This window comes from Enhydra lutris, unplaced genomic scaffold, assembly GCF_002288905.1.
Source record: "Enhydra lutris kenyoni isolate GAN:26980312 unplaced genomic scaffold, ASM228890v2 scaffoldscaffold88, whole genome shotgun sequence".
Taxonomy (NCBI): domain Eukaryota; kingdom Metazoa; phylum Chordata; class Mammalia; order Carnivora; family Mustelidae; genus Enhydra; species Enhydra lutris.
In genome coordinates, this window is record NW_019154172.1 from 3,035,306 (window position 1) to 3,061,815 (window position 26,510).

A 26,510-nucleotide genomic window follows, 5' to 3' on the forward strand; every position below is an offset into this window, starting at 1 on the left:
GCAGAGAGCCCGATGTGGGGCTCTCTGCTCAGCAGGGAGCCTGCTTCTTCCTCTCTCTCTGCCTGCCTCTCTGCCTGCTTGTGATCTCTGTCTGTCAAATAAATAAATAAAATCTTTAAAAAAAAAAAAAAGAAATAAAATGAGGGATGCCTGGCTCACACAGTTGGTGAATGTGTGACTCTTGATCTCAGGGTTATGAGTTCAAACCCCATACTGGGTACCGAGCCTACTTTAAAAAAAGAAAAGAAGGGACGCCTGGGTGGCTCAGTTGGTTGGACGACTGCCTTCGGCTCAGGTCATGATCCTGGAGTCCCGGGATCGAGTCCCGCATCGGGCTCCCAGCTCCACGGGGAGTCTGCTTCTCTCTCTGACCTTCTCCTCACTCATGCTCTCTCTCACTGTCTCTCTCTCAAATAAATAAATAAAATCTTTAAAAAAAAAAGAAAAGAAAAGAAATAAAAGGAAGAAAGGCAGCAGAGAAATGGAATTGAAGCTGAAGGGAAATGTGAAATCAAGGCATCAGTCCTTTTTCTACGATGGGAAATAATTATAGCTGATGCAAATGAAAATTGGGGGTTAAATATTGATACAGAGTAGAGATGGGACAATGGCTGGATTGATTTCCTTGAATAGATGGGAGAGGATAGAATCAAGTGATAGGTCCACAGTTTTGTTTTGTTTTTTAATAGGAAAGTAGACAATGTAGGTAAGAGATTCAGGTATATTGATAGATTTGTTAGTCACAATGTGCAGAAATTCTCTTCAGCTGCTCATTTTCTCAGTGAAATAAGTGGGCACTGTAGTAGGTGCTGAGGAAACACCCACTTCAAAGGCACTAATTATCTGCTAACTGCTAATTCCAGTGTATTATTGCAGGCTTCACCTCCCATTTTTCTGCTAGAGAGTGTAATGGCTAAGAACAAGACCTCTAGAACCAGACTGCTGAAATTCAGGCTATGCCACTTACCAGCAGCAATTTTAGGTAAATTTCTTAATCTCTGTGGTGCTACAATTATTAAATGAGTTAATGAATGTGTGGTTCGAGCAGTGCCTGAGTCAGAAAAGGTTTGATGATGGTGTCAGCTATTATTACACTTAAACTCTTCTTAAAACTTACTTCCTTTTGCTTCTGTTAAATGTACAATCCTTAATTAGACTGTACTAAATTAATGATTTCTCTGCCCATTGCTAGTTTTCGCACCCTATTTGCCACAGTTCCATTTTTAGCCCTTTTGTTATCTTTCTCCTTATCCTCTCTTAAAGATTAAATTTCATCACCTGCATTCAGACATATTCAAGTGGGATATTCTAGTTATTTTTGTTTCCACCTCTTCCATCTAGTTATCAAATCTTATAGACCTTTACCTAGAAATCTCTTGTATGGGGGCGCCTAGGTGGCTCAATCAGTTAACCATCTGCCTTAGGCTCAGGTCATGATCGCAGGGTCAGGAGGGAGTCTGCTTCTTCCTCTCCCTCTGCCTGCCGCTCCCCCTCTTGTGCTCTCCTGGTCTGACAAATAAAATCTTAAAAAAAAAAAAAAAAAAACCCACAACTCTTGTATGAATTCGCTTTCCATTCCCTTTGCCCTCTACTACTTATGTTTATCATTATCATTCTAATGAACTATGATATCAGCACAGGAGCATCACAATCAGCTTCTCAGTCTACCTCTTCAACTTATATACCTCCCCTTGAAACAAAACAAAAAAAGTGTTCCTTGGGGCACCTAGGTAGCTCAGTGGTTAAGTGGCTGCCTTTTGGCTCAGGTCATGATCAAAGGGGAGCTTGATTCTCCCTCTGCCTCTGCCTGCTGCTTCCCCTACTTGTGAGTGCTCTCTCTCTCTAATAAATATCTTAAAAAAAAAAAAAAAAAAGTGTTCCTTGTTACCTATTAAGTAAAAGCCCTGGCTTTTAAGACTCTCTGCAATGGTTCCAATCTAACTTCCCAGTATAATCTCAAATGCCTCCCCTCCATGGTTCCTTGGGCTCCAAACTGTTCTTTTCCTTAAATATATCTTGTAATTTTCTATTTGCAATTAATTCTGTTCTTTCTGCCTAAAACATCCTATTATCAAAAGTCTACCCATCTTTCAAGAGCTATCTTAAATTGCCTCTTTTGTGCAATAACATTTTCTCCCCTGAGTGAAATTATTTATATTTTCTTATCTCCAGGAATATTGCATTGAATAACATGCAAAAGCACCTTGAAAACTGTAAAATGGTCAAGTGTTAGTTATTACTGAATTGACTTATCCAAAAATAATTATTTGGTACCTATAGTCCTAGGATATTAACATTTTCAAGGTCATTCTAGAAATTCATCAAGGTAAGCTACATATAGGGAGGAGTAAATAGTCCAGTTATTTTATATTCACTTTTAAACCAAAAAAGCTATTTTCTACCTTGATGTCTCACTTAATTCCCTATCATAAATTCCAAATGACTTTTAAAATTCTTACCAGAACTCTGGAGGACAAATAACAGACATTAACATATCTGACATAATATACATAATTTCAAACATTATGAAAGGAATTGCTAAAGTTCACAATGCATTTTAAGTAGGAACTACTCTGGGAATAACATTCATTTGAAAGAACACAGCTGTCCCTACCACCTTATTTCACAAATGAAGCAGCATATGTAGGGGCTAAGAGTTCGGGGTCTAGTCAAATGAACCTGGGTTCAAACTAAGCTCCATTACTTACTAGCCAGAACCTTGGAGCAACTTACTTACTCTAAGCCTCAAATTCCTCATCTCTAAAATCTACTATCTTAAATTTATTCTGAGAAAAGAGGCAATGCTTATGGAACACAATGCTCAATACAGTATGGATGGGGTCAAAAATTTTAAAGACAACAGAAACACTGTGAAGCACAGGGAGATTAAAGACTTGCTCAATGGGGCACCTGGGTGGCTCAGTGGGTTAAAGCCTCTGCCTCCCGCTCAGGTCATGATCCCAGGGTCCTGGGATAGAGCCCTGCATTGGGCTCTCTGCTCAGCAAGGAGCCTGCTTCCCCCTCTCTGCCTACTTGTGATCCGTCAAATAAATAAAATCTTAAAAAGAAAAAAAAAAAAAAAGACTTTCTCAAGGTATGGTTAAGTCTCACTATACTGGGATGCCTGAGTGGGCTCAGTGGGTTAAAGCCTCTGCCTCCCGCTCAGATCATGATCCCAGGGTCCTGGGATTGAGCCCTGCATTAGGTTCTCTGCTCAGCAAGGAGCCTGCTTCCCCTGACCCTCTGCCTGCCTCTCGGCCTACTTGTGATCCCTCTCTGTCAAATAAATAAATAAAATCTTAAAAAAAAAAGTCTCACTATACTTTACAATGAAAAAGTGTGTATTGAGTATAAATCCTCCTTTTTAGGCCTTATGCAAATAATACATTTTTGAAGTAGTATATAAATTATTTACACACATTATTGTGATAAATCCTTTAATAAGAGCAAAAGCACTTATTTCTATGACAATGAATTTTTCCCCTGGATTTGCTTAAATCAAGAAGTATCAAAAACAAGTTCAATTCTCTGGCTCCCATCTCACAGATAGAGATGATTATTAGCAAGTACCCAGTTCATTGCTGAGGCCTGGTGAGCTTTTCAGATTTCATCCTGCTCCAGGAATAATTAGTTAACCTCACCTGTCTGGGTTATAGTTTACTTATCTCTAAAAGAGATCATATTAGGTTTTCCTTAAGGCCTTTAGCAGTTCCTGTCTCCTTCCACCTTTTTTATCCTAAAACTCTCTCATACTGTTTTGAAATTAGAACTCTAACTAGGACCTGAACACATAAAACTTTTAATAAAGGGTTAATTTTATAGTAAGGAATGTTTTAACTTCTAATCAAGTATCCATTTTTCAACACCACTTCCTGGTAAACTCCAACTAGAGCAAGTTACAGGAGCTCTAATGGCTCCTGTGTTCGATCCATTCCCAGTAGGTTCTCAACAGGCAACATGAATTGAAGTGTAGATATGGTAAGAATTCTGGATTTCAATGGATACTGATGCTGACCTAAATACTCCTAAAATCAAACCAGAAACAGTACATTCTGAAAAGAACCGCATCTAGTCAGATTCTTTGGAAAAGAAAAAACAAACTACACGTTGCCTTTTAGAAAAAGATTTTCTATTTTTTTAATTAGTAAAGAGAGGAAATAGGCTAAATTCCTGAATCCTATTCCATTTTACAAACTGACCCATAACATCCTCCTTGGACTCTTCCTGTGTCCACTTCACCCACAACACACATCTCTCATCTATGTACCTGTTTAAGGAAATGACTTCCTGTTAAGAATAAAGCCAAGACCAGGGGTAATCTGCCTTGTGACTCTCTTGAAGGTTAACAGATTTGTTCCACCCTCTTTTACCCACTGAACACCTCCTCCTTTATTTACTCTGCTGGAGAAAAACAGTATTTATCATTCTTGCTCCAAGATGAGGTGAAGAATTTCCATCAGACATCAAAAAATACATATTCATCCATTCAGCCATCCATCCATCCATTCATCCATTCAATATATACACAGATATCAATGACAAAATTTTCTTTTTCCACAGCAATTGCAGAAGTTGGGAGAAAAGATCACCTGGAGACCCAAAGTCCAATACCTATAAATGTGTGAAAAATATCATACCAACTTTAAAAATAACTCTTTAATCATATGCACATAAGGGGAATAAAGGGCAGCACCAGGCTGACTGGGGAAGGGACTAAGGTGTTTTCCCTTTGACCCAATGTCAGCTTGGCACAGTTCTGAGATCACACACACAAATAGGACTGGGTTGGGAAGTAGAGTAAGAGGACTGAAGAGACAAAGGCAGGAGGGGAGAGGCAAGGGCTCGCAGTAGTTTCAGTCGGTGGACTCCAACACAGATTCGCTCAGTGCAAGGTCCCAGTAGTGTTCAGCCCCATGCTTTTTGAAGTGCTCTCGAGCCATGTTCTCTGTAGGGCACTGTTTGAACTTCATCTCTCCAAAGCTCCGGTCTTTGGCTGTACCCTGGGAAAGAGACATCTGTAGTTAAGAACACTGCAATTTTTAAAAATATTTTATTTATTTTTTTTAAGAAATTTTTACACCCAGCGTGGGGCTCCAAACTACAACCCCCATATCAAGAGTTGTAAGCCCCACCAACTGAATTGGCCAGGTGCCCCAAAACATTGCAATTTCTAATTTAAATCAGATGTAATACTCTTTTTTAAAACCTAGTAGCATTTTTGGGGTGCTGGGTAGCTCCATCAGTTAAGCATCTGACTCTTGATTTCAGCTCAGGTCATGATCTCAGGATTGTGAGATAAAGCCCGTGTCGGGCTCTGCAATCAGCAGCGAGTCTGCTTGAGATTCTCTCCCTCTCTATCTACCCCGCCATGTGCACATGCACACGTGTTCTCGCTCTAATAAATAAATCTTTATTTATTTACTTTTAAAGATTTTATTTATTTGAGAGAGAAAAGCAGGGCTGTTGTTTGCATACAAGTAGCGTGGAGGGGCAGAGGGAGAGAGAGAAGCAGACTCTACTGAGCAGGAACTCCATGCAAGGCTCGATCCCAGGACCATGAGATCATGACCTGAGCCGAAGGCAGACACAACTGACTGAGCCAGGAGTCGCCCCTTAAATAAACGAATCTTTAAAACCTAGTAACATTTGTGTAGCAATGTGCCTAGTGAGCATGATTTTATAGTAAAAGCTATTCCAACCTCCACTCCCTTGGATATTTGTGTAAGTCTTCATGAATTTATAGGCATAAAGGCTGCAGGGGTTGTTTTTGTTGTTGCTGTTGTTGTTTTACAGTTCTTTTTTTTTTTTTGGATGAACAAAGGATGAGGAATTCTGTGCTCTGGTACCTGGGTTAAAGAGCAAGTCAGGAAGGACTATGGAGGGTGAGATGGGATGAACCACTAACCCACCAGGCCTCCAGAACTAGATTTGGGCCTTAAAGGAGAGAACCAAAAAGCTGAAAGGACTCCTTCTACCAAGACTCAGTGGGACCCTGTATATAAGCAGGAGGCTTTGGGGCCCACAGACCAAGAACAACATGAGGGTGAGGGGAAGAGGGGAATGGGAGTAGTGTGGGGACTACCCAAGGAGAACTACAACAGAAAACCATACAGAAGTGGGTGTGTAACCACAACCTTGCCAAAGGCGCCACCAGCAATGGCAGTCACTTTGGCATGCACTTTAGTGCTGTCTCAAGAGACTCTCAGGGATGAAATTCCAGTAAGAAGCTGGAGGAGAACCTGGCTTGTTTCTGAACCTGAGATACAATTCCTGGGGATTCTCAGAGATAAATGGAAGAGAAACTGGAAGAGATGAAGGGGTTGTGATCTTAAATATGCAGGTGGGGTATTATGGTTCTTATTCTAATTTGTATGCATAAATTGGACAAGTCTGGGATAAGACAAAAGGATACATGAAGAACATTAACAACTGCCTATGAAGAGTGGTCTTAAAGAATCAGAGATTAGAAGGAGACCATTTCAGTAAATGTTCTTCTGTGTTACTAGAATTTATTTTAATAAGCATTTACCACTTTTGAAATAATACTTTTATAATAAAGAACTAGTTACTAAACATGAGTACTTTTAAAAAATGAAAGATATACATGTACTCAATATGAAAGAATAAAATAATTACATTACATCAACACAAAGGTAGAAAATACTTACAATGTAAAAAATGTATTTTGGAGTGGGAATAAAAGGATTACTGCAACACATCAGGATAAGGATATAATTATTCAAGAAAGAAAATTTTAATGCTTCCTGGAAAAACAGGATGGTATTTTATGCTTCTCAAATAATGAACAATCCTTAATTGACATTTTGGCCTTAATAAGCATAATATTCATTAATTTATTCTTCATAACAAACACTGGTTCACTAAGATTTCAGAAATGAGGGGAACTGTATAACCATAAACAAGCTCCATTTTACAAAGCACTATTACATAGTAATCTAATTCTGTTCAGAAAAAATTTGACAAATAGAAAGGGAAAATAATATCCACATTTTGTAGAACAAACCAACAGTAATTGATGTTAAGTGTTTTGTCCAGTTGAACAGCTAGTGAGTGGTACTGCCCAGTCTCCCAACTTGATATTCTTAAGTCTAGTACTTCTTTCATTATATTCAGACCAAAAAAATATCCCACAATCCATTTCCCTCTTTCCACATCTCATATCCAAGACTCTGAAATAAACAACTTGGCCAAGAGTTTGTATTCTTGCCACCAGTTTTCCATACTCTCCACCGCCCCCAGGTGAAATACAGTATATACTCATCAATTTAACTGAAATATAATCAGGAAGAATCTGCTGCCAAACATTTACCACTGAACTCCAAAAAGAAACCTAAACTGCTTAAGGAATCAGTCATCGCTTAGTTTTACCATTCCACTGCTCCTCTAGAATGCTATAAACCAGGAATTAGTTAAAGTTCTGCTTCAGTGGTTAACAGAAGATCACCTACCTCCCAGACTAGTACACATTTGTTGGTTTTCTTCACAGCTTCTTCATCAGATTCCTCATCATCTGGAAAAGACAATATAGCTAAATCTTGCTCTAGACTTAGACTAGAGATCAAGATTTAGATTCTAAACAAGGAGTATTCAAGTCTACCCCAATTCTTTTAAATGTTGTCCCCCTCTTTGCCATGTATCAGGGTCAAATTTCTTCTGTTATTTTTATTTCCCCCGAATTAGACTGAAAGCTCCAAACAGCCAGAGATATTAATTAATTCAACATCTACTGAGCACTTATTATATGTCAAGAGCTGCCCAGGTACGGGAATAAGGAGAAAAATAAAAAAGACAAGTAATCAACAATAAAATCTCATCTTAAGGGGCACCTGGGTGGCTCAGTCAGTTAAGTGTCTGCCCTCAGCTCAGGTCATGATTGCAGGGTCCTGGGATCAAGCCCCACATTGGGCTCTCTGCTCAGCAGGAGCCTGCTGGAGAAGCTCTCCCTGCCTCTTCTCCTGCTTGTACTCTGCCTTTGTCAAATAAATAAATAAAATCTTAAAAAACAAAACAAAATAAAAAACTTGTCTTAAGCACTTTGAGAGCCAGGCTTCAGATGCCAACATGATAGAGTACCTTATCAAGGAGTTTTTAATCTAGGGGAGGAGGGCAGATAAACTAAATGAAAATATCTTAGAAACCTTGCAAAACGAAAGAAAATATAGGTCAACTGTAGTAAAAAAGTGTACTTTAAGTAGGGCACAAAAATACTTTAAGAACAAAAAATTTAAGAGGTCCAAAGTTAGGTAAAATTAAGAAAAGTAAGACTGTGCATGTTAAATGCTAACCCAGGTTTCCAAAGAAGGGAAGAATGAATATTGATGATTTGTGACCTTCAGGGGGATAGCAAATATATACATGTAATTTATATTTTTACATTTTATACATATAAAAAGTCAGGCAAAAGAATAAAAGTGTATATACGTTTTGCCTTCAACCCTTTAAAAAGCGCCCCCCCCCCCCCCCCCCCCCCCCGCATAATACTTAGTGCACATATAAGTGCATAGCTTGGGCTGCCTGGGTGGTTCAGTTGGTTAAGTGTCTGCTTTTGGCCTGGGCCATGACCCCAGGGTCCTTAGATCAAGCCCCACATCAGGCACCCTGCTCAGTGGGGTGCCTGGTTTCTCTCCCTCTGCTGCCACTCCCCTTCTTATGCTCTGTTTCTGTCAAATAAATAAATAAATAAAATCTTTTAAAAAGAGAGTATTCGTAGCTTGCTACATTTTCACAAACTCAATACACTCCCATAGCCAGTGACCAGGCAGACAGGGAAAGCAGCTCATAGAAAGGTCAGGCAGAAGAATAACTAACAGTCACATGCATCACCACATAATAAATACTGTATGAATGCCTATCATGTTCACAATCCAAATGGGTCTTTCTAAAATTCCTAAACATTATCTAGTGTGAACAATTTTCACTGGGAAGGAACGGCTGACAGGACAGAGCGCCACCCCCAACCCCCACCGAATCCCCTTGAACCCCCATTCACCATCTCCCTTTGTGCTCGCCGTCTGCTCATCCCACTTTATCCGATGCAGCATGAGACGCTTAAATTTCTTCTGGGCCTTGGGGCCTGGAAACAGAGGAGGAGAACTTTGCCAGAAAGGCGGAAGATGATGAAGTAGAAAGAACCTCTAAGCGCATTTGTTACGCAGACCTTAATGTGGTAGTTGAAGCGATCCCAGGAACCACATCTTAGGTCCTTCTACTCCAATAAACACAGAAAGAGGCCCAGGATATTACAGCCAGGTATGGCTCTAAAACTTTTCTTTTCTTCCCACCATTCTTATCACTTCAAGGCCTAGGGTTGCGTGGGGACGGTCTCCCTCCGTTTTTTCAGACTCACCCCCTTCCACTACTACCACGTTGACATCCTTGTGCAGTACCACCACCCCTGTCAGGTACAGCTGCCCAGCATTGGCCTCAATCTTGAACTTCTTGGCTGGGTTGCTCAAATTTCGAACTCTGGAGAAGGGAAAGTTTAGTTACGGCTTTTGTTTTAGCATCAGTTGCTGCCTGAATGGAATGGCAAATAAACAGATGGATCCAAAATGGTTTTCTCTCTAAAAACAAAGCCCTTTGAAGTAAGCAAATACACTAATGCTTAAAAGCTAGAATCAATGAGTACCAAAGTAATTCCACTGTCTTATGCTTCAAAGACTAGTACTGTACACCCTACAACAAATAGCAAGTAATTGAAATGTTCTCTAAGAAAGGAGAGGTATGTGCCATCATCCAAAAATATGTGTAAGCTAATTGTTCTTGACAGTATAAAGATCAACAAACTCTGTCTCCTAGATGTTTATAACATAAAGTAGTCAGAATGCTATGCATGGAAAATTTCTAGAAAGCTACGCAAAAAACCGTTAGTCGCAATTACCTACAGTAGGTGGTGTCAAGGGATCAAAGAGTAGGAAGGGGACTTTTTCAGTAAGGGCCTTCTATAGTATTAGATCAAAAAAAATTTTAATAAGCTTTCACCACTTTTCTAATAAAGTACTTTCATAATAAAGAGCTAGTTATTAAAAAGGAGCACATTTTAAAAAATGGAAGGTACACAAGCACTCAACATAAAAGAATAAAATGAAAACATTAAATCAACAGGAAGGTAGGAAATATTTACAATGTATAAAATATACTTTGGAGTGGAAATAAGGATTACTGCAGTAAGTGAGGATAAGAATATAGTTTCTGGTTTAATGCTTCCTGGAGAAATAGGTTATTTTATATTTCAACAAAGGATGATGATCCTTAGTTCACAGGTTTGTTTCAACAGGTATATTCATTCATTCATTCTTCAGAACTAGTAATGGTTCACTGAAAAGCCTCAGAGATCAACGATTAAGTCCCTAAACCTCCCTCATTATAAAAGATTCACTAGCTCCGGATTCACGTTGGGGTCATAGAAGAGAGCAGAGACTGATGTTAAGTGTGCTTTGTCCACAGTTATTCTGCCTCAAGCACTTGGAAAATTTTTGGTATTTCTAAGGCAAAGGCTGGCCCAGATTGGACACCTACCTATATACAGATATGTGTACCCCCTGTGAAATGTCTTCTTTAAGCTTTTTAATTTTCTTGACCTTTCTCTGTTCTGCTGTAAGTTTTCGGGCAGCGTTGGCCTCTTCATGCGCTCTGTCGTGACAGGAAGGACATCCACAAGTGAGAAAGGCATTGAAGATCAGAGGCAAAGCTGAGGGAAAGAGAGAGCAACAGAGGACTCTCCCCTCCCTCCAAATATGGATCCCCCCAGAAGAGTCTGGGAAAGGTACTTGCCCTGGGTTTCCACCCAATCCCATGGCACTTACTTCTGTCTTTTTGCCATCTGAGCTCTGACATGGGCTTCTACCTTCGTGGGGTCTTGAACAGCTTCTGTTCCTAATACTCGCATCAAATTTGAAATTCTCACTGCACATGGAGAGAGGACAGAAAACAATTAATTCTCCAGCTGAGATAACCTGTCACCTTTTCTCAATTCATACTGTTTACCTACTTGAAATCTCTGCTCAAAGTTCATTTCCTCCAAAAATCCCTACCTTGAAAAGCCCATCCAATTACCTCAGCATTTGTGGAAGGACACACAATCTAAATAGTTGGTATACATTTACTTAAACTGCTTGAAAATTTATGAAAGATAAGGAACTTAATTTCTTTGGTATTTTTCACTCTGATCACAGCATTTAATTAAAGATCCTACAGTGCTCACTCAAAAGATTACTGAGTGGTAATGGGAACTACAGGAGTGAAGGTTTCTTTTAACAGTATCTTTGTTTTTCAGGTATTAAGAATTATGTACAAAACAAATTTATGCACACTCTGCAGCTACTATCTTCACGTATTTCAAGACCATTATTCTTTCAGGAAGATCACAGTGTTACATATTTTCATAAGCCTTAAATGACCTCTATAGTGAATATGCTGACCTGTCTTAGTAAAATTGTAGAAAATTTAGGAAAGGAAGAAAAGAATCAATGAATGATTCCGAGAAATGGAAAGCACCCAAATATAGAGAGATGAGAAAGTTCTTCTAGAATTACAGAGATAAAAAAACGCACCACCCTTTCTTCCCTCCCTCTAAGATACATACCTTTGGGTTCTGGAGGAGGCATCAGGCCCAGCCTGACTTTCTCTTGTAGTTCCTTCTGTGCTTCCCTCCTTGTTTGCCTTCGAAGTTTCTTCTGTTCCTTCTTAGTAAGATATACCCCCAGAGTAACTGGTGTGTCATTATCAACTGCCAGGTAGAGAAATGAAAGTATAAAAGCAACAAACCCATCAGAGGAATGTAAGTGAATATCAATCACATTAAAAGAAATTTAATTCTTATTATTTTTACGTTGTGATAATGGTAGTATGTTACTTTTTTTTTTTTAAGATTTTATTTATTTGATAGAGAGAAAGACATCGAGAAAGGTAATACAAGCAGAGGGAGAAGCAGGCTTCCCGCTAAGCAGGCAGCCCGATGTGGGGCTCGATCCCAGGACCCAGGGACCATGACCTGAGCTGAAGGCAGATGCTTAAGAATTAAGCCACCCAGGTGCCCCTAGTATGTTACATTTTTTTTTTTTAAAGCATTCTTATCTTTCATGAGAGTGTTCTAACTTGTTTTTTCTTGAAGGAGTTGAATGCTTTAATCAACTGAAAAGTGGCCAATGTAGAAAAGAAAGTGAGAGCTGCTCTAGTTGCCTTGTCTGAGGATTTGGGGTAGGTGGGGCCACGATGATGAAATTTATACTTCTGAAGTTACAGGGATTGGGAAAAATCCTCTGGACTCCCAAAGCAGGTTTACTCAAGTTTTTATTTAATTTTACTTATTATTAGTTTTAAAGGTTATTCATTTAAACAATGTCTATATCCAAAGTGGGGCTCAAACTCATGGACCTGAAAGCAAGAGTCACATACTCTTCTGACCTGAGCCAGCCAGGCACCCCTCAACTTTTTACTATTTTTTGAAAACTGATTTATTCATTTTATAGAGAGTGTGTACATACATGCAAGTGGGGGGATGGAGGGCGAGAGGGAAAGGGAGAGAATCTCAAGCAAACTCCCTGCTGAGTGTGAAGCCTGACACGGGGCTCCCCTGGATTTCTTTTTTTTCTTTTCTTTTTTTTTTTTTTTAAAGATTTTATTTATTTATTTGACAGAGACACAGCAAGAGAGGAAACACAAGCAGGGGGAATGGGAGAGTGAGAAGCAGGCTTCCTGCTGAATTGGGAGCCTGATGCAGGGCTCGATCCCAGGACCCTAGGATGATGACCGGAGCCAAAGGCAGAGGCTTTAACCCACTGAGCTACCCAGGCGCCCTCCCCTGGATTTCTTGACCCTGAGATCATGACCTGAGGTGAAACCAAGAGTCAGACACTCAACTGAGCCACTCATATGCCTCTGAACTTTTTAATTTTTTAAAAATTATTTATTTATTTATTTGACAGAGAAAGAGATCACAAGTAGGCATAGAGGCAGGCAGAGAGAGAGGGGGAAGCAGGCTCCCTGCTGAGCAGAGAGCCCAATGAGGGGCTCAATCTCAGGACCCTGGGATCATGACCTAAGCCGAAGGCAGAGGCTTTAACACTCTGAGCCACCCAGGTGCCCCAACCTCTGAACTTTTTGTTTTAAACACAATCCCTACGTTCTTCCAATGATCCACACTGATGACATCTAAGTAGACTCTTACTAAGTAATATTCAGTGATTTCCATACATTGTATTACCTCAAGGTCTCAACCTATTTTTTTCAAAATTTACTAATCGAGGTATTGTGTCCTTTAGTCATCCCAAATCTGATGCAAGTATTAAAATCTTTAATGATCTGTGGGGTGCCTGGGTGGCTCAGTGGGTTAAGCCTCCCACCCAGGTCATGATCTCAGGGTCCTGGGATTGAGCCCCACATCGGGCTCTCTGCTCAACAGTGAGCCTGCTTCCCCCTCTCTCTCTGCCTGCTGCTCTGCCTATTTGTGATCTCTTTCTCTGTCAAATAAATAAATAAAATCTTTAATGATCTGCACAACTCTTGTTGAAGAAGATGTAATAGTTAATATTATCTCTACATGTGAGAAAATTCCAAGTAAATCTAAGTGATTTACCCAAGGGATTCAGCTAGGTAAAAACAGAGCCACAACTAAAACTTCTCTCTCTTTTGAGTGAGGCAACAGACTTTTGCTACAAAAATGAAAGAGAGAATGGGTAAAGACAAAGGAGACTGAAGAAGGGCAGGTATTCAGTAATGGTGTACAAGACCGGAGTTGGGAGTCAAAGATACAAATGCTTTTCATTTATTTACTTTAAGTAGGCTTCACACCCAGCGTGGAGTCCAATGTAGGGCTTAAACGCACAATCCTACCTGAACCGAGATCAAGAGTCAGATGCTAAACCGACTGAGCCACTCAGGCATCCCAAGAATGATTCTTTTTTGAAGATTATATTTACTTAGAAATAAAACAGAGAGCAAGCACAGAAGGGGGAACAGCAGGCAGAGGGAGATGGAGAAGCAGGCTTGCCCAGCAGGGAGCCCAACATGAGGCTCAATCCCAGGACACTAGCTGAAGGCAGACACTTAACGAATGAGCCACCCAGGTGCCCCAAGAATGATTTTTTAAAACCCAATCTGTTACACGCATTAGTGAAACCATCTCTGGAGTAGGCCTCACTGCTCTAGAGCTGCACTGTCCAATACCATAGCTAATAGCCACACACATACACTATCTGCCTACCTACATATTTTTAAAGATCTACTTATTTATATATATATATGGAGAGAGACGCGTGCATGCATACAAGGAGGATCGGCAGAGGGAGAGAGAGAGAATCTTAAGCAGGCTCCACACCTAGCACAGAGCCTGACACAGGGCTAGGGCTTGATCCTACAACCCTGAGATCATGACCTGAGCTAAAACCAAGAATCAGATGTTAACCATGTGAGTCACTGAGGCGCCCCACACATACACTATTAAAATTGAACATAATTTAAAAGTTAGTCTTTCGGTTGTATTAATGCAACTCCATTTTCAAGTGCTCAGTAGTCACAAGTGGACAGCTGGTACTGTATAGTCAGCATGGGTAGGGAACATGTTCATTATCACATGAAGTTCTATTGGATAATACTTCTCTAGAGCCTTAACTGAGTAAGCTATACATTACCTGGAGGATTCAGTTGGGCTGGATGTTCAACAAGATTTGTGATTCCAAAATAATCTTCTCTCTTGGGATTTTCCTCTGTACTAAAATTGGAGGAAGAAGGGAAAACAGGATATGTAGGTAGAGACAATTCCAAGAGAGAGGGAGTCTCAGAAACACAATGAAAAATGCACTCTCCGTTATGTGTTCTAGCACTTTTTAGTGTTTGTTTATCTACAACATGTAATTATATTACACATAATTTTCAAGATGAGAAAACTGGCTCCCACTAAGGTTGGACATATTCTCCACACCAGTCATTCTCAACCTTTTTCCTACACTAACATCCTTGACAGATGTCACATTCTCTCAACTAATAATGGTAACTCCCTGGGACAGTGGTTGACAAAGGGTAAGGGGAAAGCCTGGAACACAGTCTCCTAAAGCCATGTATCAGAATTACAGAGCAGATGTAATTAAAGCTCTCCAAATGTTTCCTAAATGCTTTATTTACCATTCTCTCCCCCATCAATTAAGAATCCTTCCACTATTCCAGGACTGGATCTTTAAGAAATATAAAAACCTATTATAAGTGGCAGAAAATGTAATTAAGAAAATAACTATATATAAAACTTACATTCTTTTTCTTTTAGATTATTTGTGCCTGTTCCTTCCTATGTTAACCCCCCAAATTAAAAAAAACCTATACAATATATTCTTCACAAACACATGAGTCTGTGTATGGTTACCTATTTCCCCAGGATTTTAAAATTTTACTTAATGCATGAATACCATCTCTCCCAATAAAACTCCAGCTTTATCAAAAGGTATTAACTAACAAACTCACAGGTCAAAGCCATTGGGGATGATGTAAGAGTCCCACCACTCAATTTCAGGGATATCTCCTTCCTTTAGTTCTTTTTTAGGAGCAATGAGGGCCAGCCTAGTTGAAGTATGGATGCCTGTTTTTCGAGCTGCCTGTGAGATCTCTGCCTGCAGCTTCTCCAGTTGAGCCTAAAGACAAGATAAAACAAGACTTGAAGATAAACTAGAGTTACAGAACACCAGGATATGATAGAACCCCGTATTTTAAAGCACTCTCTTGTTGAACTCTTTATGCCTAATGCAAAGAATTCATAATTTCTGAAATCTTAGAAGAACCTTCCACTTTATTTTATCCTTAGTTGATTTACATACAACTACTCTCAGCACCACCCACTTCACCCCACAGTGTGTGCCTATAGCAAATACACGGAAATGGAATTTCATGAAAACACCATTCTTAGAGGATGAAAACAAGAGCAAAACTCACTGAATATACAGTCAATCCAACTCTCCACGTGTGGAGTTAATTTATCTGCAGTAAATGTTAACACCAGGCTAGCTTTCCTCAGTCACTCAGAGTATTCTGAATTGTTTCCTTCCACTGTTTGTATGTGTATTTTCAAACTCAGTTTTATTTCCACGTAAGCAGAGTATAATTAAGAAGACAAATCAGCTAAAAAAGTCAAGGATTCCAGGCATAAATGAAGTATTTTAAAAATTAAGTCACTGTTTTATTACTTGTGTATCTAATTGTTAAAACTTAAGAGAACTGAGTTGATAGTATTTTAGGACTGTATTAAGTTTCCTTTTCCCCTTCCTAACTTCTAGTTCTGGGTTATGTTCTTAACTAGGTACCTTTGTCCGTAACCGCTGGGCAATCTTCTCAAATTTGCCCTTGTCATGGAATTTAAAAGTGCGTCTCTGGCGCTGGGAAGGGGCAATTGAGACTCGGGGGTCAAAAAAAGTATTAGACTCCATATCTTCAGATGGCTTTTCTTTTAGCTGTTGTTTGAATTGTTCCCTTTTCACAGCACGAATATTGGCCTTCAGAGTAGGCATGCGGTGCGTCAGCTCGATCTCCTTGCCAGTTGCATCTACAGTCCGGCCTTGCTCATCGAGAATCAGTGGTGTAGGTTTCGTTTGATCTTTTAACTCCACCTTCCTGAGAAACAGCCCACCAAGAAATAAATGCCATATGGGGCAATAAATGAAGCAAATAAAAACAAAAGAAAACAAATCAAACAAATCAGAGAACAGGTTACAAAATTCTAGGGAATATAGGCCCATCAGTGAGTAATAACAGCTTGACTGAAAACATCAAACTAAATATTTGAGTATAGAAGACAATCAGATGAAATGAATTTATATATACATTACATTGATAAGAATTTGCAATCCTGAATTTCTGAGTCAGATATAATATGCCAAACCAATTGTAGGTGATAAAAATAAAGCCTAGTATCTTTATCCAGTGTAGGGAACACTCAGATCTGAGATCACTCACTGTGATTTAATGGATTTGGCTCTGAGTTAGGAACCAGGAGACCTGGTTCTATTCCTAGCTCCAACAATAGATAAATAATCTTAACCTCCGTTCTATCAATTGTAAAAAGAAGATAAATTCTGCAACAAGGAAGCTAAAAGAATTCATCTGGTATTTATTAAGCATATGTAAGAAATATAAAACTAAGAAATGATGTAGGTTTCTTGGAAGAAGAGGATCAGTAACATTTCAGGGTTTTTGTTTGTTGTTGTTGTTGTTTTTTAACTTTCAAAGGTATTTATTGCTTCTCCAGCAATAACAAGAGGTTCCATGAAACAGATACTCACGGGGGAGCAATGCCCATGGCATGGAGATTGGCCAGGCCCACCATGTTGGCATTGCCAATGAGCCCTGGCTTCAGTGCCAGCTGGGCTTGGATGCGGGCTTGTAATTCAGCTGCTTTCCTTGCCTTCTCAATGGCATCATTCATGAAAGTGGCAGCCTGAGAGGGCTGAATAGTGTTGCCAATTGGAAGTCGCTCTGGTTGGGAGGAAGAAGGAGTCTTTGGCTGTGAGATAGAGAAAAAGAAGTCAGAATCAGAAGAATTAGGCAGACAGGTCACACAAAAGACACACACACAGACTGGTAGATTGTAGGGTGGAACATGCAGTCACCTTCCAGACTCTCAAATGACTGGATGGCAAGAAATCTTTGCTAAAGAGTCTTCTTTTCACAGTACCTGAGGAGTAGGGGGGCTAATGAAGCTCAGCTGCTTTTTCCTCTCCTCGATTTGCCGTGTAGCTGCCTCCATCATCTGTTTGATCTGTTCTCGATGGGGGAAAAAAGTAAAAAAACTGTTAACATCTTTTTTTTTTTTTTTTTAAGATTTATTCATTTGACAGAGGGAGAATGAGAGAACAAAAGCAGGGTGGGCAGCAAAGGGAGGAGAAGGAGGCTCCCTACTGACCTGGGGCTTGATCCCAGGACAACAGGATTATGACCTGAACCGAAGGCAGATGCTTAACCAACTGAGCCACCCAGACACCTCAAAATCTCTTTTTTATTTCTCCTGTATGGGTTCCTAAACACAAAAGGCTTTTAGGTATAGAGAACTAAAATGTTTGAATGAACCCATCATATTCTGCCTATACGATTGGCTAGAAATTTTAGTAAAGATAAGCCTATATAGCTGAGCACTGAAACTTTTCAACCCATCATCCTACTGAAGGACTGGCATGTTAGGTAGTAACATAATTTGACAGTTAAGACTTGGGTTAAGTGTCCGACTCATGTTTTTGGCTCTGGTCATAATCTCTGTGGGATGGAGCCCTGCGACAGCCTCCATGCTCAGCATGGAGTCTGCTTGAGATTCTCCCTCTCCCTCTCCGATTGCTTCTCCACTACCTCTCTCAAAATAAATAAATCTTAAAATAAAAAACAAAACAAAACATCAGGTTAAGAGAAACCCGAGCCTGAATTTTAACTGACACTTAATGCTTGTGTGACCTTGGATATGGTATTTAATCTCTAAAACTCCAAGTGTCTAAATAGGGTAAAAACAGTACCTACGTTACAAGACTATTATGAGCACTTAAACAAAACTCCTAACAAAATCAACACAAATGACCATACTTTTTTTTTTAAGTGTATTTATTTATTTTTTGGAATTTCTACATCCAACATGGGATTCAAACTCAGGACCCTGAGAAAAACAGTTTCATGCTCTTCTGAATGAGGCAGCCAGGTGCCCCACATTATCATACTTTTTATGAATACCTGCTTTGGGTAACTGGAGATGACAAACCAAAGACCTGTTTCCTAGCCTCTGTAAAACCCTTTTGTCCTAAAGAACATGAAAATGATAAGCTTTGAAAATACAATCAAGTAACTCTGAATTTTCCAAAAAAGAGACCTTGCTGCCAAGGTGCTTCACGGTATTTTTTGAAATTTATTTTTTTTTTTAAGTTTCATTTATCTAAGTAATGTCTATACCCAACATGGTGGTCAAACGCACAACCCCAAGCTGCGTGCTCTTCTCACTGAGCCCACTAGGAGCCCCTTTAAAATTCACTTTTTGTAAACATTTTTTTGAGTAGGTAATATGTTTACATAGTTCAAAATGCAAAAGAAGTACAAAAAGGTATATTATTTCTTCCACCCCCTATTCTCTATAAAGCACCAACATTCGTTTCTTTCCAGGGCACCTGGGTGGCTCAATCGGTTAAGGGTCCAACTCTTGATTTCGGTTCAGGCCATGATCTCAGGGTGATGAGATCAAACCCCGTGATAGGCTATACCCTGGGAGTGGAGCCTGCTTAAGATTCTCTCTCTCCCCATCTCCCTCTGCACCCCCTACCTTTAAAAAAAAAAAAAAAAAGGAAAAGAAAAGAAATTCATCTACTTATCTATACACATACATGTATATATTCTATTTCCCTTCTAAGAAATTTTAAATGGCACAAGAAATATTTACTGTTTATAAAGGTTAAAGACTTCACTTACTTATTTATATGAGAAAGAGAGAGAGAGAGAATAAATCAGAGAAGAGGGAGGAGGGAGAAGCAGACACCCTGCTGAGCAGGGAGCCCGACATGGAGCTCAATCCCAGGACCCTGGGATGATGACCAGAGCCAAAGGCATACGCTTAACTGACTAAGCCACCCAGGCACCCCCAGATAATTCCTACTAAAAAAAACAACCCAAAGTCGGGGTGCCTAGGTGGCTCAGTTGGTCAAGCATCTGACTCTTGGTTTTGGCTCTTGGATCGAGCCCTGTGCTGGACTCTGGTCAGCACAGAGTCTGGTTGGGATTCTCTCCCTCTGCCCTTCTCTCCTGCTTGCGTGAGCTCGCTCTCTTTAAACAAATAACATCAAAGGAAAAAAAAACAACAACCCACAAACCGCCCTTGCCACCCTGACAAAGTCAACTTGAAATTATTTTTAGTGGATTATATTGTCTTGTCTCTGCATTATATTTGGAAATTCTCCTCTGCCATCAAGTTGAGTTCTGATTATTTCAGTAATTTTCTCAATGACTCAATGAGGTACACAACTAGGCAAATGATATATGTAATACAGCTTGTTTGCCACATAACAGGTGCTCAGTAAATACAACTTCAATAGTCTTCCCCGATGCTAAACACGAATCCAAATTAAGGTCACAACAAATCTGGACCCATGCATCTCTTGCTTCTTCAACTCATAAAATCACTGCTTTCAGTTCCTAATTACTCACCTGGAGCTTAGTTAGCATACCAGGACTTTCTGAGGGAGGTCCAGGGATCACTTCAGGCTCCTCTTCCACCTCCTCAAAACGGGGTATCCGTCGCTTCTTTACTCCTGATGATTCCTTGGAGATCTCAGAGTCATCACCAAACACTTCCTAAGGAAACCCAAGACGAAAGAAGAGTTGTCTCCCTGCCCATGGGAGAAGGGAAAAATCAACCTAGTCCCTATCAGCATTTTGTGGCTTTTCCCAGAGTCCTCTAGTCCCTCCACCAAATGGACCATCTCACCCAACTTCATCATTCTACTCCAGTCAAGCAAATTTCATCTCCGTGTCCTTATAAATGTTCCCATCTCAAGCTCTTTACAAAAGCTATTGCCTACATTTGTAATGATTTCCCTCAATTTTTCCACACCCCTATTCCAAATCCTGCCTGAAACTCACCTCCTCCAGGAAGTTTTCCTCATAAATAATCTCATCCCACTCTGATCAAACTGTTGTTTCATATCCTCTTAGCACTTAAGACCTGGGCTCATGCTACATAAAATTACATCGCTGATATTCTGCTTGCCAAATGTTAAGTCTTTTAATGTTAGTACTTTCTCCCAACTAGAGTCTAAGCTCTTCCAGGACAGGGGTTTTCTCTTTCTTCTTCAGTATTCCCCAATAACACTTGTTGTCATCAAACAATGGGAACTCAAATATGTTGACTAATTTGCAAGGTGAATTTAACAGGACCAAGAGTGGCCAACTGGAAGGGACAACGGGAAAAAGCAAATGTACACACCGGTGGTAGGCTTTGGGTGACATCCCCTCTTCACTAGGAGGGCTCGTGTTTTGCAAGGACATATCCTCGGCCAAGGGCGAGCGCTTCCTGGAACTCCTACAGTTCAAGAAAAAGGACTCTCCCATAATATATTGTGGGGGGTGGGGACCTGAATGGACCAAAATGGGACCCATATCCCAAGGCTATCTAGATACCTCCTTCAAGAAACCGTTTTCATTAATCCCACCCAATGTAGTGACTTCATTCACAGCATGCCTCAGAACTTACACAGCCACATGCCCTATTATAGCACTAACTTCGCTCCACACATCTGTGTATACTGTGGATCAAGCATTCCCCTCCAACAAACAAATTCAACGTCAATCTGACTCTATAGTCAACTCTAAAATATATAGGAAACCGCTACTTAGATTTTATAATTTGCGACTGTATTTTGTTGTCACATCCCTCCCACCCCCAAGCTGCCAATTCCTTTAAAGCAAGGGCTATTTCTCATTCCTCTGAACACCTTACAATGCCTTAAACATAAAAGGCACACGATTCTCTACTTCTCTTGGTACCACAGCCTGGCCCGGGACCAAGCCAACATTGCTTATTTAGTCTTTGTGCCTCAGGAAAAGCAACAGGATAGCTAAGGTTTCAAATGCACTTTGGAAGGTTTGATGGGACTCACAGAAAAGAGTTTCTTAATGGAAGAGACAGAAAAGAGATAGAGAAATTAGCCACCTGAAGCTGCTAATATTGAAAGAAGGCACGATGAATCAGCAGTCACTGAATAAAAAGTGAAGGAGGTAAAACAGTAATAATGGTCCTTTTAAGCACTCCACTCACGGGGCCTGATGACCAGAAAAATACTATATAGCAAACAGTAGCCTCTCAAGACATACAGTAAATAATAATTTTTGTTAGGTATTCCATCTACAGGTCCATTCCAGAGAAACCTCTCTCAAAGGTACAACAATGAAGTCTACAGCAGCAGAGTCATATTCTGAATCACTCTATTAGTTACCAAGTAATCCAAAGAAACCTTAGACAATCAATTTATAGGTAGTAGCAAGGGGGAAGGTGGAGGAGACATAAGGAAATATAAGAACCAAAAACTCCTAACTGTACATGAAAAAGGACAAAGCTACCAATTGTTTCTTTGGAGTATTTCAACCCATGAACTCAGGTAGTTCATCACCATAAAATGGTGATAATACAAGTTCACCTCTCCTTTAATGTCTAAGTACCTCTCTTGAATATTATGTATTCTAATAGAGGATATCAAAGCATGGGGCATGTAAGCTCAGCAACTTTGTTACCATTCAAAACACTCCCCAGCTCATCAGATAGTTAACTGTAACCTACCTTCAGCTCTCTTTTTCTGCTCCTGTCACTGCTAGACTTGGAATGTCTAGAGCTTCGGCCTTCCTCCACAGCCTCAAACAGTTTGTCCACAAATCGGAGAGTAGAATCATCAAGAAAAGGTTTCAGATGGTCTGGCAGGAAAAAAAAAAGGTGATAGGGTTGAAAAAGTAAGAGTACTTAGTCCAACACTAGGCATATAACAGATACCAACACTGAAATTTTATCCCCAGGAGGGAGGGAAAGGTCTTCCTAAGTTCTCTGTAGGATTCCCATAAATCCTTTTACATTGAACGACTTTACTTTTTGAGGTAAAAGTACAGTTAGAATTTTTTTTTTACAGGGGCGCCTGGGTGGCTCAGTGGGTTAAAGCCTCTGCCTTCGGCTCAGGTCATGATCTCAGGGTCCTGGGATCGAGCCCCGCGTCGGGCTCTCTGCTCTGCGGGGAGCCTGCTTCCCTCTCTCTCTGCCGGCTGCTCTGCCTACTTGTGATCTCTCTCTGTCAAATAAATAAACAAAATCTTAAAAAAAAAAAAAAAAAAAAAGAATTTTTTTTTACAGTAGGAAGTAGCACAGCCAGAGCAACCTATTCAGGTTGAGCATCGAAGTTTATGATGAATAGGGCATCTGGATGGCTCAGTCAGTTAAGCGCCAGTCTTCAGCTCAGGTCATGATCCCAGGGTTCTGGGATCGAATCCCAGGTTAGGAGGCCCCCTGCTCAGTGGGGAATCTGCTTTTCCCTCTCCCTCTCCCCCCTGCTCATGCTCTCTCTTAAATAAATAAAATCTAAAAAAAAAAAAAAAAAAAAAAAAAAAAAAAAAAAAAAAAGTTTATGATGAATAATCATCCCAACTCTTCCCAAAGAGCAAGCTATAGGAGACTACCATAAACAAATTCTACCATCTTCAACTTTTTTCATGTTTTTATTTTTCAGAGACTTCGATGTATTTAGATGTCAATCTCAATCTGAATATACCTACCTACTTTAGTATATTTCTTAAGTAAATATAACCTAGTCAATTCAATAATACTGGTTAAAGGTATAAAAAGCCAGAAAAAATGCAAAATTAGTCACTTAGGCTATTTCCATTATAATGCAGGAGAAAATAAAATGTGGCCTAATCTTTTTCAGATATTTCCAACAGAGAATTTGGGGAAATTCAAAGCAGTGTTTGGGATCATACTATATGTTAACTCCAAAGATTCATGAAAGAACATACCAGCTGCCTTCTTCTTGTCCATGCCCTTCCCCACACAGTTCAGTGCTGCTGTGACCACTGTGGGCTCTGAGAAGCCCAGCACCCTCTTCACTGTCTTCTCTATCCATGGTTTCAGCTCATCCAGCTCCCTCTTAGACAGTGCCATTCTTCAGGAAAAAGGGGGTAGCTCAAATGGGATTCAGTACTGCACCTAAAAAGAAACCAGGAAAAAGCTCTGTTTGGGGGTAGGAAAAGACCATTCCAGGCAATGTTTAGTATGTCAGGAATGACATCTCCATCCCTCTTCTCAATCAGGCAAGTGCCTGTACTTCATTTCAAGCCAAATACTTCCCCAAAAATCCGTATTTCAAAGCAGAAAGAGTCACATTCTGTTTGTAACCCTAACTCAGTAAGTATCAGTGCATCAGTAAATTTGTGGAATAAACAAGGAAACCTTGGGAATAATCTAGTCTGAGTTTTAGCCTGTTTTGGTCCTGACATAACAAGGGTTGGTGGCAAACATATAACCTGAAAACAAGACTGAAAAGCCCACCCAGAGACCAGCTTTTCTATTTCTCCTGCTTCTAGGCAGGCATTCCTTAACTCAGCCTTGACCCGTAAGTTTCCTTTCCTTTAAGGGATGAATTAAAAAAAAAAAGGAGGGCTTATCTGGGTCAGTCATTGTATATTAAAGTTCATAATCAAGGGTGCCTGGGTGGCTCAGTTGGTCAAGCATCTAGTTCTTGATTTCGGCTCTGTTCATGATCTTGGGGTTATGGGACTGAGCTCCACACCAGGGTCCATTCTGGGTGTGGAGCCTGCTTGAAATTCTCTTTCTCGCTCTTCCACAGGCCCTCCTCCAGCTATGATTTAAAAAAAAAAAAAAAGGCTCATAATCCTGGGGAGCCTGGCTACCTCAGCTGATAGAGCATGTGACTCTCAATCTCAGGGTTGTGAATTCAAGCCCCACACTGAGTGTGGAGCCTACTTTAAAATAAATAAATTAATTAATTAATTAAAGCTCATAATCCTTAAGAATGTTGTCACATTTCTCTATAGTCATATTCATCCCTGTGGAAATTCTGTACCCAGATCATTTTCTCTCATGTTCTATAGGATCTGTCAGTTGACTTCATAAAATTAATCCTTCGGCTCAGAAAAGAATTCCCTTATTTTGGATGTACCTTCTCTCTCTCCCTTTTCATCTTTATATTTCTACTTTTTAGTTTAGCAGAGAAAACACTATCACAAAGGACCTTCTACAACAAACCTTTGTTATTTAATGCAAGTTAGTATAACTCTTCAACATTATTCATATTTACATTTTGCTCTCCCATTTAAATAGCAAAGCTCATGAGCACAGAGAAAATTTTATTTCCCTAATTTTCTCTGTAAGTGCCTAAAGTCAATAAACAGCACTGACCTCAATTTCCAAGCAAACTTCCTCCCAGCAGTGCTACAAATCAGGGTCTCTGGGAGTCATTCTTTCAAGATGTTTTAAGACATCTTTTCTCCTAAAAGATAGTCTGATTAATTTCTACATTCTTGGCAGGTTTATCCTCTGTAAGACCTGTTGCTAAACAGCATATTTAATTTTGGTATAACCATAGGTAGCTAGCAGATTAAAGTCATGACAATAGGAGTGAAAGATTTTGTGACTCAGGGACATGTTATATGAATAATTCTGTGGCAGCTCTATTCAACTCTCATGAGATAGCAGTAGAGCCTATAAATCTCTACATATTAAATGTGCATTACTCAAAAAAAGCATACTCAGACACCAAAGAGAGTGAAGAAAGAGTTCACCCTGAACATTTGTAACACTGAACTCTACCAGCTTTGGGGCAAATAATTCCTCTGTGGCTTAGTTTACTCATCTTACAAAATGAGGCCCATTCCCACACCTAAATCATCCTTAATCATTCAACAAATACTTATTGCATAATTACTAGGTCTCAAGTAGTGTACTGTGTGCTGAGGATACACAGGACAGTGAACATAACAATCCTCGCTTTAACGGATCTTATATTCCACAAGAACTCAATCGTGGGCTGGAAAGTGTAAGCAATTTGAAAATCCAAAGCAACAAATGAGGTACCACTCTATCAGAGGAAATGTGTGCCCAAGTATCATGCTAACAAATGCATTCAACTTCGATCCAATCCTCTAGGAAACTAGACAGCCAGTGGGCAAAAATAAAAGTTTCAAACAGTAACCAGCTTTGTCACTAATCCAATGTTCAACAATAAATGGCTGGGGCGGGGCGGGGTGGGGGTGGAAGAAGAGGAAGGCAGAGGATCTCTGAATGAGCAGGTAGCAGAATCCAATCTTCTGAATAAATTTCCTTACTCCGTGCTCTTTTTTGCTATAAGCTGAGTTTCCCCCCCTGCAACCCCTATTCTTCTGTTTGCCCTCTTCCTATCTCCGACCTGCTCCCTACCCCACCTTGTTCTTCCCAAACTCATCCTAAAGCTAGTCTCCCCACTCCGTCCCCTTCCCGCCCCCGCCCTTTTCCTCCCCACAATCTCACTCCAACCCATTCTGCCTCAGAACCTTGTACTTCTTTCGGCTTCCTTCCCACTGAACGTTCCCGCCTCTGTCCTCCCCTTGGGCTGAGCCCTGGCCCTCACCGCTCAGACCGGAGGATACCCTCCCAGGGCCCGGGGCCACTACTCACCTCACAAACTTCAGCCCCTGAGACGGAGCCCGAACGTTACACCGGAACCGGAAACCCTCCGACCGCCCTACGGCCTGCCGTCGCTACCGCCACAGCCGCCGCCACGCCGCGGTCCCCCGACATGTGACGGGGAAGGGCCGGGCCACAGATTCGCGCAGCCGTAGTAACCACTTTCCCCTCGGCGGAGCGCATGCGTGCGGGAGCAGTAAAGTTTGCACATAAAAGTTCCTACCTCTTTACGTTTCTCTAGCGAAATCTGGTAACTAGAGTACTGCGAAGTTAATGTTGCCTGAAGCAGAAACTGGGCTGCTTGCAGTACTCATGGCGTGAATAAATGCGC

General features: G+C 40.4%; 1 protein-coding gene across 2 annotated transcripts; it reads right to left on the reverse strand.

The window, feature by feature from the left end:
• Positions 1-3,486: 3,486 nt before the first annotated feature.
• On the reverse strand, positions 3,487-26,305 carry LOC111162021 (pre-mRNA processing factor 3). 2 transcript variants are annotated; one of them, XM_022526177.1, is made up of 16 exons: positions 26,171-26,305; positions 23,515-23,704; positions 22,298-22,428; positions 20,170-20,316; positions 17,675-17,758; positions 17,283-17,503; positions 16,308-16,614; positions 15,475-15,641; positions 14,652-14,731; positions 11,606-11,749; positions 10,827-10,926; positions 10,540-10,653; positions 9,368-9,486; positions 9,011-9,094; positions 7,470-7,531; positions 3,487-5,000 (listed from the first exon to the last, which is right to left on the reverse strand). In XM_022526177.1, exons 2-16 carry the CDS (start codon positions 23,657-23,659, stop codon positions 4,854-4,856), a joined length of 2,052 nt encoding a protein of 683 aa, XP_022381885.1. In that variant the 5' UTR covers positions 23,660-23,704; positions 26,171-26,305; the 3' UTR covers positions 3,487-4,853. The 2 variants fall into 2 exon arrangements, with proteins under 2 accessions (XP_022381885.1, XP_022381886.1); XM_022526178.1 differs by lacking the exon at positions 26,171-26,305 and adding an exon at positions 24,917-25,198.
• Between the last annotated feature and the right edge of the window lie 205 nt (positions 26,306-26,510).

Coding starts and splice junctions, on each gene's coding strand:
- LOC111162021 (XM_022526177.1), bottom strand. CDS start 23,659: ATGGCACTGTCTAAGAGGGAGCTGGATGAGCTGAAACCATGGATAGAG. Junction 7,532..9,010: donor GGCGAGCACAAAGGGAGATG/GTGAATGGGGGT, acceptor TGTCTTTTCCAG/ATGATGAGGAATCTGATGAA. Junction 5,001..7,469: donor AATGTGTACTAGTCTGGGAG/GTAGGTGATCTT, acceptor TCTCTTTCCCAG/GGTACAGCCAAAGACCGGAG.